Source organism: Strix aluco, chromosome 3 (genome assembly GCF_031877795.1).
Source record: "Strix aluco isolate bStrAlu1 chromosome 3, bStrAlu1.hap1, whole genome shotgun sequence".
NCBI classification, from domain to species: Eukaryota; Metazoa; Chordata; class Aves; order Strigiformes; family Strigidae; genus Strix; species Strix aluco.
The window spans coordinates 130,120,811-130,135,871 of record NC_133933.1 but is presented as its reverse complement, the minus strand read 5'-3'; the positions used below and the strand labels follow the sequence as shown (position 1 = coordinate 130,135,871).

General features: G+C 38.7%; 1 protein-coding gene across 2 annotated transcripts in view; it reads left to right on the top strand.

Moving 5' to 3' along the window:
• The window catches only part of MSRA (methionine sulfoxide reductase A), a 292,369-nt gene that overhangs the window by 105,608 nt on the left and 171,700 nt on the right, over positions 1 to 15,061 (top strand). The window contains exon 2 of one of the 2 annotated variants that reach the window (XM_074820281.1): positions 9,370 to 9,438. The exons of the other annotated variant lie outside the window; for it this stretch is intronic. Within the exon in view, the coding sequence (XP_074676382.1) occupies positions 9,370 to 9,438 (69 nt within the window). The remainder of the gene's footprint in view (positions 1 to 9,369; positions 9,439 to 15,061) is intronic. 2 annotated transcript variants of the gene reach the window in all.

Here is a 15,061-nt window from a genome sequence, read left to right as displayed (position 1 = left end):
TAAGTCCATTATTGTAGTTTCTAGGATACTTTCCTCTGGCCATACCCCAGATATATCCCTGATCCTCATATTTTACTCCCACACCCCACCAGCCGCTGTCCCAGCTGCTGAGTACCCACTACCCCACACCCAGTATGTCCATCTGCTCTCTCTCTGCTCTTAAGCGGAGCCCTACAGCCGGCTTTTCCCCTTGCCCCACACATGCTCCTGTAGCCTATTTTCCCCATCGCACACGCGGTCTCCTCTGACCTTGCAGCCCATCTACCCTTTCGCACTGCGCAGCCTGCTTCCCCCGTGGTCCAGAGCTTCACGACATCCTGCTTCCTATTAGCACAGTCACACAGCTACAGGCACAGCTGTTCAGCGACTGATCTGCAAACCCCAGTAGATTGGAAATTTCAAAATCGCTATTTCTCTTCCTCTGCATCTGCACTGCCCTCCTCTAAGAAATTAATTCATTTTCATTTTCAAAAACTTATTTTCCTGTCATTCCTGTTGGTACATTTCCCAGTAAGAACTGCAGAACAAAATCAGTGCGCGATAATCTCGCCTTTGTTCGTTAAACAGAACCTATGTTTTTTGAGGAGTCCATGTGTTTTGGAGTCTGAACTGGCACACTGTGCTAGGACGCATCACATTTTGTAGCATCAATCAGTTTCTGTGTAGTAATCTGTTTGATGGAATGGATGCAGCAGAACAGTGTGTCACATTGTGAGACATCATCTCCAAAATACATTTCAAAACTGATTTCAGCTACCACTCTTCCGTTCATGAGCAATTTAACAAGGGAAGTTATTTATTTTTCAACAAAATTTGTAATTAATATTTTCCATTGAATGATATCATGCTTTTTTAATAATGGTTGGGAACCACCATGTGAGAACATGAACACAATTACTACAAATAGTTGTAGGCAGTGAATTACCATTACGTAGCTGACCTCTCTTTTTAATTGGTAATGAGTTGACAGCTGATCTCCACTGACTGTCAGAGGATGGAACTAGAGAAATGAGAGGTGAAAGAAACCCAGTAGATCATGTACGCCATCTCTCTGCCAATGCTGAGAACCAAAACGACTTCTCAGAGTTGGAAACACAAACGGCTGGGTTCGGGCAGCAATGTCCCTGTGCTGAAAATATCCTTTGGGAGACAAAGTGATTTGAAACATAACACTCAGGGTTTCATCTGATATGACATTAGATTTTCTTATTACGCAGGACCTTGCAGAACTGACAGTTCTGCTCATTGAACTAGACCTGAAAATAAAGAAGGGCTTCTATTTCATCACCAGCTATGAAGAATTTATGGATGAAATTCTGCCATAAATTACGCATCTAATGCCATTATTAGCTCCGCAGAGGCCTGAAGAAGAGCAGCCCTCTCCCTCTTGTGCCTCTCTTCAGTCCTCTAAGAGCGTGCCCCTCGCTTTCATGGATTTTTCCATTGAGTAGCTTTTTGAAATCTCCAAAATGATGAAGAGAGGCTCCACCTTCAGGGACAAGGATGAATGGATGGTTTTAGACAGTTTAGGTTGGAAATGGGGGGATTTAGTAAGTGATTCCTATTCCTTCAGAAGCACTATCTACAGTCTTCCTCTTTAACAGCCATACTTCCCGTCTGTCCTTTCCAGATCATTGTGAAACCATCTCAAAAGCATTTTCTGATATCCAGGAGATCCTGGGAGAGGGGGCAGATATAAATAAGGTGAAATATTTCCCCTCTATCTGAAGAAGGAAGGATCTGGTTCAATATTAATAACTGGAACAATCCTCCCCTTGTACAATGTATAAAATCCTCATATATGACATAATTGTGTACATAGTACCTGCATAACTCCTCTTGACATACACGTCAGATATAACATTAGAGACCTAAACCCCTTTTTTTAAGGAACTATCTTCCACGTTATGAAATAGATAGATGGTGAAAAGTTTGGCATTTATGCTTTTGTCTAAAAGAACTATTAAGCTCACTCCTAGAATAACTGACAAAGCAATCCAAATAACTGTTTTGATCAAACTATCAGCCATGCCTATTGAGAATGAGAGGACAAAAAAAAAGAAAGCTTCTGATCTGTGACAGCTTGGCTTTCAAACCAGAATTTAGTCAGATTGACTTCAAATTGGATGAATCAATTGTTAAAGGATTTATCAGAGATTTAGTAATTTTTTTTTTTTTAAAAAAAGATTTAACAATTACTGTTAAAAGATTAAACAGGGATAAGGTACAGTGAAAAAACCAAACCTTCTTAGGTTTAAAAAGTCAGGCCTCAAGGTTTGTATTTAGGTATATAAATGAATGACCTGTTTTTCAAAAGTACTGGCCAGTTGTGGCTTTCAGCGAAGTTAATAGAAATTCTGAAAGCCCGGAAGTTTTTAGAATCAGGTAATTTACTCAGATACCTCATTTCCAGCACAAGTACAATAAAGGTCAGATCCCTGTTTTCTAAGCCAGGTGAATGAAGTGCAATGAAGCTCTCATCAGATAACAAGTAAATATACTGAAATGGAATTCTGTTTTAAAGATACGAAGTAAGTTTTATACTTGGAAATTTGAATAACATACTTGTTGCTGTCTTTTAATTCCACAGGCCATGTAACCGAATGGAAGTATACATTTTGGTACAGTTAGTTCACTGTTAATAAATTAAGTGCTGCCTGTAGACTTCAATATAGTTACTGTAAAGGATATGACTATTTGAAAAAATGAACAGGTATCTAGTTGGCATGTACTAGTTAAATTAAATGGTTAAATGGTTAAATGAAGAAGAAGATATTTATTTGGAAAATACTGCTGAGTAAGGCTAATTTTGCTTCCTTTGAAGTGAGTTTTCATGTGTTACCTGTGTTGAACTTTTACCCGTGGGCAGTGAATTCCTTATTTTTACTCCTTAGTCTTCTTTAGCTTAGGACCGTTTACTCATTACGTGTTAATGGTAACACTGCACTACCAAACTTTCACCTTTTTTTTCTAAATATCGCAATTGTTCACGGGAAATAAAAAATTAGATAATTTCTTGTTTACAAGACAGAAGAAGAACCCACTGGCCTTCAATTATATACTGTATATTGATGCTGCACAGCAGTAAAAAGTGTTATATGAAAAAGCAGTAGGGGACGATCAGGCCTGATAGCCCATGTATCTCGCAGTGGGTTACCAATCATGCCATGAGGAGCTTTTTCTGAATGTCTGACTTCTCACAAAGCACTTCACTTGTCTTGTGCTACAGCTTAGATTTGTTGTTACATCAGTTTTCAGACTGCTGATAATTCTGTCTTCTCCCAAAGCAGTAAAACTTTCTCAGCTATCACAGCAGCAATGAATCTGATGTCTTCTCATTGTAGGATTCATTTTACTGTGGTCTTTCTGGAGCGAACAAACTCCGACACCAAAGTTAAACTTGGGCATTCGATGAATTTTTAAGTAGAAGAACACAGCAGCTGTAGGTTATAGTGAAATGCCATCAGTCTCTCTCCGTGTTATGGGTTTTCAAATGGTGTCTGTCATCCTACTTTTCATTACTTCGCTTTAGAGAGGTGGAGTTGTGACTGTGGATGACATACTCCTCTCACATCCAAAATTTAGGAGGCATTTAAATTACTTGCTGATTCAATGCTGAACATTTTTCTTCACCCTTCTTTATTTAGATGAAAGCAGTCTTTTTCACACAGGCCTGGCTCTAAGTTTTATCCCCCTTTATTGCCTCCAAACTTTCGTTTAAAGTGAGTATGTCAACTACGCTAAATATTCTATGTACGTGCCATGCACAGCTAACACTGCAAAGTGAGCAGTGCTTTTATGTTTTTCTGGTGTCCATCTTGCAACTCTTACGATATATATTATGACTTATATGCCACTTTTGGAAACAACAACCACTGAGTTATTTTTATAACTTTTACAGACTTCTTGTATCCCCTGACCTGTTTTCTCTGTTATCTGTCCGAATTTTCCAGCCCCTCAGTGTTCTTGCCACCGCTTTGACAGCTGAGTGAGTGTTTGGTGTAGCCAAAGGAGAAGAAACCTCCACCATGGTGGTGTGATGGAAAGTGTAGGAAAAGGTGTCTAAGGCCAAAAGGGAAAGGAGTTGTTCAAGCAGTAGCTGATCTGCTTTAGGAAGTTCCTCCCTCACCCCATCACTGCTTATCCCTTTTCCTCCTCTTCTCTCCATGTACCCATCATGTTTGTGCTGGTAGGAGTTGGAGGAGGCTCATGATAATTGGTTAATCAGCTATTTTCAATTCAATTCCTGGCTGTGCTTACCATGGAAAATTAACAGTCCTTGTGTATAAATATGACCCCTACTCCTGGATTAATTTGATTATGTGAGAATCTCAGTTTTCATTTTAAAATAATAACTTTCTGGCTGCTCTGATAAAACAAGTTTGGATATGTAGTCTAAAATTCCCTAATGGTTTATCAAAAGATAAATGTGAAGAACATATGAATCTTTTGCTAATAAAAAATAATGTCCTCAGATCTTTACAATGATTGCTTGAGATTGAATATTTTGAGACCAGAAAATTTCTGATTTTCACTCAATGCGGGATCAGCATTCACTGAAAGCCAAATCTTTCTAAGCAGCTTCATTTGGGTCCACAAATAGAGAACTCATGTTCATTAATGACTGTGGCTATCTTAACCCAGAGTTCCTCTTGGATATCTTCAGTTATGAAAAATGCCTTGTATAGACTTTCTGCACTGCTGATTTCATTCTTGGTATAACTTTAATTTCAGCTGTACTACTGTGAGAGAGGATTTTGCCTGTGAGTGACTGGCTGCTCTGCATTAGATCAGTGCTTTAATTTTGCATATTTAAAGAAAGAAGCACAAACTTCAGCCTCTGATAATTGCGAGTTTGATTCTGTTAAAGGTCTGATAAGTGCTATAAATTTTGTGGCACTTACTTTATTAGGAATCTTACTTAACAGCAGTGAGTTTTTGTTTAACTGAGCTTTAAATTTCCTCTGGGCATACAGCAGAACAGTGAATCTGTTTAGAACCTACGTCAGGATGGTTTGAAAGGAAATATTTTTTATAAAACTTTCTCATTTGAACATCTTTGTTGTTAAATTTAGCTATTGCAGGTGTGATACCATCGACATACATGGAACTGTGAAAATAAATGAAGTGTATACTAATAAATCAAAAAGTGCCAAAGAACAGGTCCAGGCACTGGAACTTGATTGTTCACGCTGGTAAATTGCTAGGATGGGATGTAACATGATTTCAGCTGGGCTAATTAACACTGTCTCAGATAGTTTCTAGATATGACTTGTTTATTTTAATAGTTTACTAGTACAGCGATAGCCTCATCCATGTGTGGACAGAAATTTACTTGAAGTTAGTGAGTCTTTAGTAAAGGGCAATTGTAGGACTATGTTAGAAACGTGCCAAGCCATAGGCTGCAAAGGCTGAATAATGCTGAAGAAATATTGAGGGCCTGTTTAACAACTTTTGATTATCTTGCCATACATTATGCTGTTTCACAGATACAGAGCATCTGTGAAAGATTATTTCTATAAAAATCCACAGAATCCAAGGAGAGTGAGCCAGGCACTGCACCTGTCTAAAGCAGACTTTGCCTGAAGCTAAAGTTGAATGTCAAGACCTCCAGGATCTGTGTTGCTTTCAGCGCATACTAGTTCTGTTCAGCAGGGAGCAAAGTATGTTGCAGATACCTCTCAGGCTTAGTTTGAAAAATGGTAGAGAGTTTTTGCAGTTGAGGATGGAGCCGCATTCGGCAGTTTTGGGAGGAAGTGCCCCGCTGTTTGGTTGTGCAGTTACGTTCATGAAAATGCTGACAGCTTGAATATCAATTAAACAGAAATAATGTACTCCTTACCCATTGTCTTTCTCTTGAAACCCTGAGGATCAAGAAGATCAAGAAAATGACATAAAGACATCCATGTCCTCCCAATTCTACTTTTCCAAGTGCCTGAATGCTGTTGTAGTCCACTGAAGGGTTAACCCCATAAATATTGTCAATATTGGTGAAATGTGTTGTTTTCACCACCAGGAAACTGAAGTTAACTGCTCATTGCCAGTTCAGTGTTCACTGATAATCTTTCCATGTCTCTCTAACCACAGGTTTCATGTTACTGTAAGCCCTTGTCCCTGTAATGGCAATGAGCTTGGAAAAGTAATTTATTCTTTCTCTTGGCAAGTTACAGGGAAAGTCCTTCTAATTTTTTTCTAATTCCATGGGGCCAAAGTATTTCTGATTTTCTGGAGCTGCTCAATCCAGTCTGTAGGTGAGAATTAAAGCTTATGTTTTGACAAGAAAAACTGTTCAGTACAAAGCCCCAAACCAAGGTTTTTTGAATAGTGTACTTCTTGAGAGGCTCTTCATACTTATGTGTTGTTACTTTCTTCCTAAGGTTGAATGTATGTTTTGTGAAAGTCCTTTTAATTTTTATTTTTTTTAACTATTTAGTGCATCTAGGCAGGGGGCAGGGAATACCGGAAAAATTATAAAACAAAGTATGAATGACAAGAAAATGAATTATTTTATCTGACTAAGATCTTTGAAACAAAAGTATGAAGGCACTGGACGACAGCTTGAGAACTCTGAAAATATTACTTTCATTCAAGCCCATCTCACCTCTAAAAATTTAATTTTAATTTTAGTATATTGAAAGCCTCACCATTTGAAATGATAACTCCTTCATACATCATATATGTCTTTCACTCTTTAAATGAAGGCAGCTATCAGGGCTACGGCAGGGTTAGTTTATTTGATCTTGCGTGATGTTTCATAATTTTTCTGACTGTTCGCTCGTCTCAGATGGCTGTAGATCATGTTAGTAATACAAGCTGTAGCTAACGAGGTTGAAACCTTGTATGGCACCGACCGTATTACTCCCACTCTGGAACCTCCCAACAATTTCCTTCCTAAAGCCCCTCTCTTGCCTTGTGTGGCACAGGGCATTCAATCTTCCTAAATGCAAACAATTTACTTCATGGCACCTCTTGCTCCAATTGCAGATAACCCTGATTTTCCCTTCTCATTGACTGTTGATAAATGTTTGATGCCAGCTGGGATTAGTACTGTGCTATGCCTCCCTGCTAATGAAAAATACTGCTTTCAGAGAATTCACAAGGCAATCCCATGTTCTTAATTTGACCTGTTTTATTCCTCACCAGGTTCTGTGCTACAGGAAGTAAAATAATGCACATACTGAGAAAATCTCTTGGCTTTCTCTCTGGAAAGTATTTTGTGAACAGAAACCTGTAATTTGAGTTCAGGTGATTTTATTTCTTTCCACCATAGTTGAAAATGAATCTTAGTAGCTCAAGAAATGAATGTGGGGATGGCAGAGAAAAGGATTGGGAGTATTCTGTTGTGGATCTGTATGTTTTATTTTATTTGGAGGTTGGAGAGCTCTCTTCCAGGTTATAAATACAACCCTTCCAGGTTATATATACAGCCTTGATTATACAATAGTGATAAGCCTATATTATCACAAGGAGTAGAATTTTCTTTATGCTGAGGAAAGTACATTGGGATGTGAAGAATATATTATTTAGTTTGGAAACTGAGCAGTTTCTAGCCCCTGGGAACCATCTTGTCACAGAAGGAATAAAGCCAGGCTTCTACTACTTTATTGAGTAGAAATAATCCCTATGAGCACCAGCAATGCCAGAACATTGCACTTTGCTGTATGCTTTCTATTCCTTAAGACCAAAAGTCTCAGTCTTGATCTGTCTTTTATGCAAATGCTTTGTATCGGTGTTCTGTCTTATGTCCTCCTGTATACTTTTGCAAGGGTATATAACTTTGTCTTAAGCCACAGCTCGTGATAGCTGTAGCTCATCTGTCTGCTTCCACAGACCGGGAGATTTCCCAGAGCCCAGATGCTCTGTAGTAAAAATGGTCTTTCACCTGAGAGCGGGTAGCCATAATGTCGAGGAAAGGACTATTTAACTAAAGTAAACCTCAAATGGACCAACTTTTCAGTTTCCGTGTAAACAACAGATGTGGTTTTGTTAATTTTGTGTCATGCCTCACGTTTTCTAAGAAAAATGGAAGAAATTTATCCATAGCATAGAGGAAGTGTCCTGTGTGAAAAACATCATTGTGGAGACCTGGAGGGAGCTGGAAGGTGCTGGGGCTGCTGACTCCGAGTCACGAAGGACAGTTGCACGATGGGTTTTATTTTGCATTTTGTGCTCTTCTCCCCTTCTTGATTAAGCGTTGGTTAGTGGAAGAGCAGTTACATTTGATCTGTTACAGTCGTTTCCAATGGCAGCAGTAATTTAATAGTGTTAAAAAAGTCCAAGGTGTGACTGTGGTAACAGACAAACTCTGTGTGGTCTGTCATGAACGGATATGGTGTTAGAGTATGTTGGATAAATATTCTTTTTAGCAAACATATCTCTGGTTGTATCAGGTGTAAATGTCCAGGTTTTGGCAGCAGAAGGGTTGCAGGGGCAGCCTCTGTGAGGAAGAGGTCAGGGCTGCCCCGTGCTGGACACAGATGGTCCAGCTGGCTAGACAACAGCCCCACCACAGGACACGGCTGAGCCTGTCAGCGATGCTGGTGCTGCCTCTGGCAAAATATATGTAAGAAAGGGCAGAACATGGCATGGCAGTGAGGAGTGAGGAAAAAAGTGTGAGAAACAGCCCTGTCAGCCTGAAGGTCAGAGTCAGGAATGGAGTGCAGTTGAGCCATGGAAAAAGGAAGTTGGGAGAAGGTGTTGTTAATTTGTCTTTGTTTCTCACTATCCAAACATATTTTAATTGGCAATAAATTAAATTAATTTTCCCCAAGTCGAGTCTGCTCTGCCTGTGACGGTAATTGGTAAGGGAGCTCCCTGTATGTTACCTCACCCACGAGCTTTTCCATCTTGTTTTCTCTCCCTGTCCTGTTCATGAGGGGGAGTGAGAGAGCGGCTGGGTGGGCATCTGGCAGCCAGTCAAGGTCAACCCACCACACTAGTGCAGAAATTGCACACAGTTTGTGCTTGATCATATAAAAAAACTTGTGGTTGAGCACCAGCATGTCCTAGCAGCAAAGGAGAATTATGATTTCCCTGCTTTTTCTGCTTGCATGAGGAGGTTGCTTTCAAGAGTACTCCAGCTTTGACAGTGGTTGCTGCTGTGTATTGCTCTGTGTGTGCTGCGTTAGTATCAGCTGACTTGTCTTAATTACTAAGCTGAAATGCATCTCCAGTTTATATTCTGGGACTTGTGGACACTATTTTTTGAAAAACAGACTCCGAGAGTGTGGAGTTCCAGATATTAGTGATTTGTACAGGTCGGCTTTCATAACTCAGACTTCAGGTTTCAATAGAACTGTAAGAAAAAAACAGTTGGTTTTATGCAAAGCATATATTCTATTACATTTTGACTTTTTTTTCCCCTTCTAGATAAACATCATGTCAATGGAAACAGAATGGTAGAACCTTTCCCAGAGGGAACACAGATGGTTGTATTTGGTAAGACATCAGTTTTAAAATAAATGCTCTAAGCTGTATAGTGTTACCGCATGCCAAATTTCTTAATTTCAGCCTGAGTCCTTAGAGTTTTAAAATCTGGGCTGCTATTGCCATTTTCTAATCACTACAATCAGCTAAAGCCACTGATCATTTTGGGAGATGTCCGTGCCCCAAAAGAAATATACTAAAAGTATTTTTCTGAGCTATAGAAACAGAAAATGTAAACCCTTATTTTGTTCCATAAAAATTCCAAAATAGTAGCTTTTGATGTATGACAATTCCTGTAAGATCATTCATTAGCTTAATCAAAATTCTGAAGATGATCCATGCTTCTCTAGACCTTAAGTCATGCAAGGAACTCAAACTGTTGGGACCTACTGTACTTGCAGAGTTGTTACCATTTACATGCCCCAAACCAAACCTGCTGTTTTGTACTTTGTGAATAGTCCCATAGACTTTCTGTTGGGTGCCAACAGAGCTGGAAAGGTGGCCAGCTGCAGAAGAGAAGATGTTTAATTTCATTGCATCTGTGCTATTTTCTATGAAAATGTCATTCTTTGAGTCCTTTTGTAAAACTTGAAAAAAGTGTTTCTCTGCAGAAATTAATTACTTCTGGAAGAAAGAAACATCCTAAAATAGATCAGAATCACCATTTTTTTACCAAGATATGGACTTTACCCAAATCTGGGAATCGTCAGAGCTGCTGTTTCAGAATGTGCTAATGTCAGTCCATAAGGGCAAGCCTATGGAATTTACTAGGGAAGAAAAAAGTGGATTTCTATGACAATTATTCTTAAAACTTATTGTTACAGAGAATGAAAAATTTCCTAACTCTGTTCTGAAGCATAGGATTGGATTGTTTAGAAAGGATATAATTCTCTATTAACTTCCACAGGACGGTACAAAAGCGCCTTAGGAAATTTATTATATCCTATTAAATGTTTATCTATCTAGGATGTTGAAGTAAATATTAAATTACTACTTGATACACCTGCTATATCATCTAGCCTGATGGAGTTCTAAATCATAATAATTGCAGGTCGGGTATATAAAGCAGTCATCGCTATTTTTGACCTGGGCCCATTCTAATAACATGTATAGAAACTTTGGCAATCGCAAGGCAGTGGGTGTAACAACAAATATGTGAAAATGGAGGATGTACCCTGGAAAGCAGTGATTCTGAGAAACAACGCTATATAAATGACCAGTATGATGTAACGAAAAGAATAAATGATTCCTTCAGATATGAAATCAGGGGTATAGCGAGTAGGCATTAGCAGGCAATTTTACACCTGCACACAAGGTTTCCGAGACAGATACTAAACCACATTTTAGATTCTGTTGAACAATTCCACAGAATTTATAAACAGCAACAAAACGGTGAAACATTGAGACAAGCTACCAAAGCAACCAGCAGAATCTGCATATCGTTGTGTCTTCAGATACAGACTGGGACAGTTAGTGTGATGCCTAACCAGAGATTTCAGATGCCTTAGGCTCACCCGGCGGCCAGTTGTCAAACCAGAGGGATGGAGATCTTCTCTAGTCCTGAGGATATCTCAGTAGTCCTAGGGCACCCAGAATGAACCTAGACACTTGTGTCAGGCACCCCATTCACCCCAGATGCTTCCCATCAATAGAAAACACATTATTGATCACCGTAAAGGCAAAAGTAGTAGCAATTATCTTCCCTATATGATACAGTAGGTCACATTAGATAATCTAGTCATTGATCTGGTCTAATTTATAAAAAAAAAAGACGTAGCATAAGTATTTCAAAAACCTGAGCAGTGTCTGAAAGCTCTTACATAGTAACAGTTTACATATCTGTTTGGAATGAACTGTTGATCTTAATCTATTGTCAGAGCTGTATTCACATCTGAAATATTTAGCAATCGTGTGGAATGCAAAGGGCTAAGTTATCCATGGACACTAATTTATTAATGCAAAAATTATCTTTTCAATTGGTTATTAAAAAAAAATATATCATAGTAAGCATTAACTCTCCTGTGGAGCTAATGTTTGTGTAGTCACCGTGGTTGAAGAGGAGAAATGGTTTGTGGGTGTCACCCTTCAGTTATGGTTATGATTTCTTCAAGTTCTCTTTTAGAATTCCTCTAATCCAGTGTTGTCTTTCTCCCAGTATTCTCTTGTCTGTGGGTTTTGGGAACATAAAATAATTATTGGAGTGGTGGCATGAGAAACTGATATTTTTTTGGAGCTAATGGAAAATGATTGTATGCTACCTTTTGAGTTTTCAGATTAAGATGGATGTAGAGATTCTTCTTTGAATTTCTTCCAGCAGACAGGGTGAGAGAGTTCTGGTACAATCTGATATTGATGCAGTCTTCACTGTTTAAATTTTTTTAAAGCTCCTCCTTTATTTCCTGTGTGATGGTCAGATCAGTTTCCCAGTGGGTGTGGTGGGTTTTGGTGTGAGTGCTTCTATTGATCGTATCACTGTTGATTGTACGCGATTTGTAAAATTTCATAGAAAGTAATATCCCACCTACGGAATTTCATTGGAAGAGCACAAAATCTTATTAAACAGCCTACTTTGAATCATTCCTGAGGAACTCTGTATATTCATATCAAGCCTGGTAACTTTCGTCATTTTTAAATTGCCCTGGATTTTCCACAAGATTGTGATTGCAAATGTTGGGCTAGGTGGTGAAAACTCATGCTGCTGCCATCTGTGCTGTGAATAAATGGAAAACCTACATGTTCTTAGGTTTACTATTAGACCTGAAATATAATAGTATACAAACATGACTCTGATGATAATTGTTGTCGTTTGTTGGCATTGGCATCCCATTCTGATATGTGGTATAGAAAAATGGAGCTACATTTCACTTTTGCTACCTCCAAGGGGGCAGCATTTGCTGGCCCCACGTGAATTGGAATGAAAGGAAGCATTCAGAAGAGGAAACAATTATCTGTTAGTAATTCTTCTCCTCAGATTGTTACTCATCCGATCCACGTATGCTCTGGTTAACAGCAAATTCTTTGTAGTTTAGGACTCTGTAAGCTAGGGGGAAGAAACAGCTAGTTAGAGCTAGTAGAATTTCTGACTCCATCTTAGCAAGAGAGGGCTTCTCACACCTCTTCTTCAGGAACATCCTTTAAACCTTCAATTGGGATTGCACAGGGACAAGTCTCGAAAAGCAGTAGTTACTAGAAAGTAATCCCTCTTCCTTAAAAAGATCTACAAAAGCTCAAAGATGGTAAATAATGATGTGATTTTGTAGATATAGCCGACTTGCAGTGAATTTTCATACTGCTTGGGTAGTTTTAGATTCACCACTAAAAATAACAGGATAAAATGTAATGCTGGGTTGTAAACACTAATCCTTTTACCTGCTTGCAAAATGCAGATAGATTGCATTACATAGCTCCATCTTCTGCAAAACCTCCTTCAAGATGCTCTTACTAATGCTGTGTTATTTTCTTTATGATATGACTTCTTGTTTTGATCAAGGTACAGTGTGAATGTACACGGGTCATTGTTCCTGCAGCTTTCCCATTTGTAACAGAACCTCACAGTTTTCAAAAGACTATTTAAATGATCTTGAGATTCTCGGGTTGTCTGTTTAGCATCACTCAGCTGCCTAAGGTGCACCTATTGTTCATTAGAATAAAAAAATGCATCCTTGTTTCTACGATGGTGAAAAAGCTGGTTTCATGAATGAGGGTGACTCTTTAATGGAAATCTTTTATTGCTAACCATCCACTGACCCCTTGTTCCAGTTTCCAGCTAATATTGAAGCACTAAGAGCACAGGAGGTGCACAGGCACTGCTCACAGCCTCACTGGAGACACTGTTGAGTGCTATATCAGAAATCACCATGTCCCTTGACGAAGAGTCGGGGGTGTATTCCCAAGTTCAGTGACTGAAACAGATGAAACTCTAGATGTTATGAATTTGTGTTATGGATGATAAAGTAGAAGCCATTCCATAAATGCCTGTCCAGAAAGTTTTCTTGTAGTTTTTATGGTCATAGATATTTTCAATTAAAAGTATTTTGCCTGTAGTGACTGATTTTGACCAAAAAACTATCTAAAAGTAAAAACCTGAACATACATTAGGGGGTTGATAATGTTTTGAAGAGAAGCAATTTAGGGTCTAAAATCAACTTTTGGACAGAGGTTAAAAAATGGAAAGAAATGCTTCAAAGCTGTACAACTTATGCAACTTCCAATAAATTAGTATTTCCATCAGTACCATTGTAATTCTTTGCATATTTTAAACACATTTAAATGCACTGCTGTGTTATGTTCAGAAATGTTTCCGGTCAGCGTTTCTGAATTTTAAGTGCATATTTTTCTTATCAACTGCTGCTATTGCAAGACTTCGGTTTATCCCAGAGCACCTATATATTCACTGTGCTTTAAATGCTAACTTATTTCTTGAAGAGGAAGCATTGTGCATATGGTGCATTCATAGAAGGGCTCTTATTTACCTTTAGTAAAATCTGGCAATAGTTCAGATTTGTAATTATAACACTTTTTAAATACGGGACTAAATTGTGTTGCATTTGCTTGACATACACTGGCTAGTAATGGGATAATTGGTTTCTTGATATAAACAAAATATAGACAGAAGTAGGATGTTAAGTGACTGATAAGATCTAATTACAGACATTTCTGAGTTGGCAGACAGATCCAAGCTTGTTCACCTTCTGCTCTGCAGTTATTAGACAGCAGCATGTTCCAGTAATTCTGTAGAGCCGTATTATTGTACTTTGCCTGAGTTATTATGTCCTATTGAGATTCAGATGTACCCTATGTGTTCCCACAATTCCCACTGCTTCCAAAGGTTATTTAAAAACTAAACCAGGATTACACCAAGATTGTCCAATTAGCAGAGCCAAGAGTTTCTCAGCCCTTGCATGTGGCCTGTTCGGCTGCCTCTGCAGTGCAGCATCACATGGCAGCTGGAGATGTGGCTCACGTGGTTGGAACGCTGAGCTCCTCAAACAAGACCTGCTCTTGGGTGGTGCAGCTCTTTCTAATAAAGCCTTGGTCAGGGCAACTTTTCAACTAAAGGAAAATAATTTCACTTGAAAGAGGGAGGATATGTTTAAGAATGGATCACTCTATATAGAGTTTCTTTTATTCATCCTTGAAACAGCTATTGGTGGCCATGTCAGGTAAGAAAGTGTGTTAGGAAGTAAGTCCTTTGGTCCGACCGTGTGTTCAATTACTATGTTTTTATGATGAGCTCTATTCTTTTCACCAGGGAAAGGAAATCATAGGAAACAAAGTTTGGACCCCAAGAGAAATGACTTTTTTGTAGACAGTAAAAATAGAACAAACAATTTTTAGCTGTTGCTCAAAGAAAAGGAAGAAAACTTTAAACCGTGCTACATGTCAGAAGATATTATATCTCTATCCGAAGAGATTCTAAGACTTCGTGATGTTGAAACAGGTGTGTGTGCTGTGACCCAAATTTTAGGAGAAACATCTACAGCAATATTACCAGATGTTACAAGGATCACGTTGTGGAAGAATTGAGAGCCAGAGGGAACATCTTCCAGAAGGTATTCATGTTTCTCATGCTAATTCTCTTTCAACATCTTGGAAGAGTGAAGGAAGTGTACTAATTGGCTGGATTTGGAAAGCA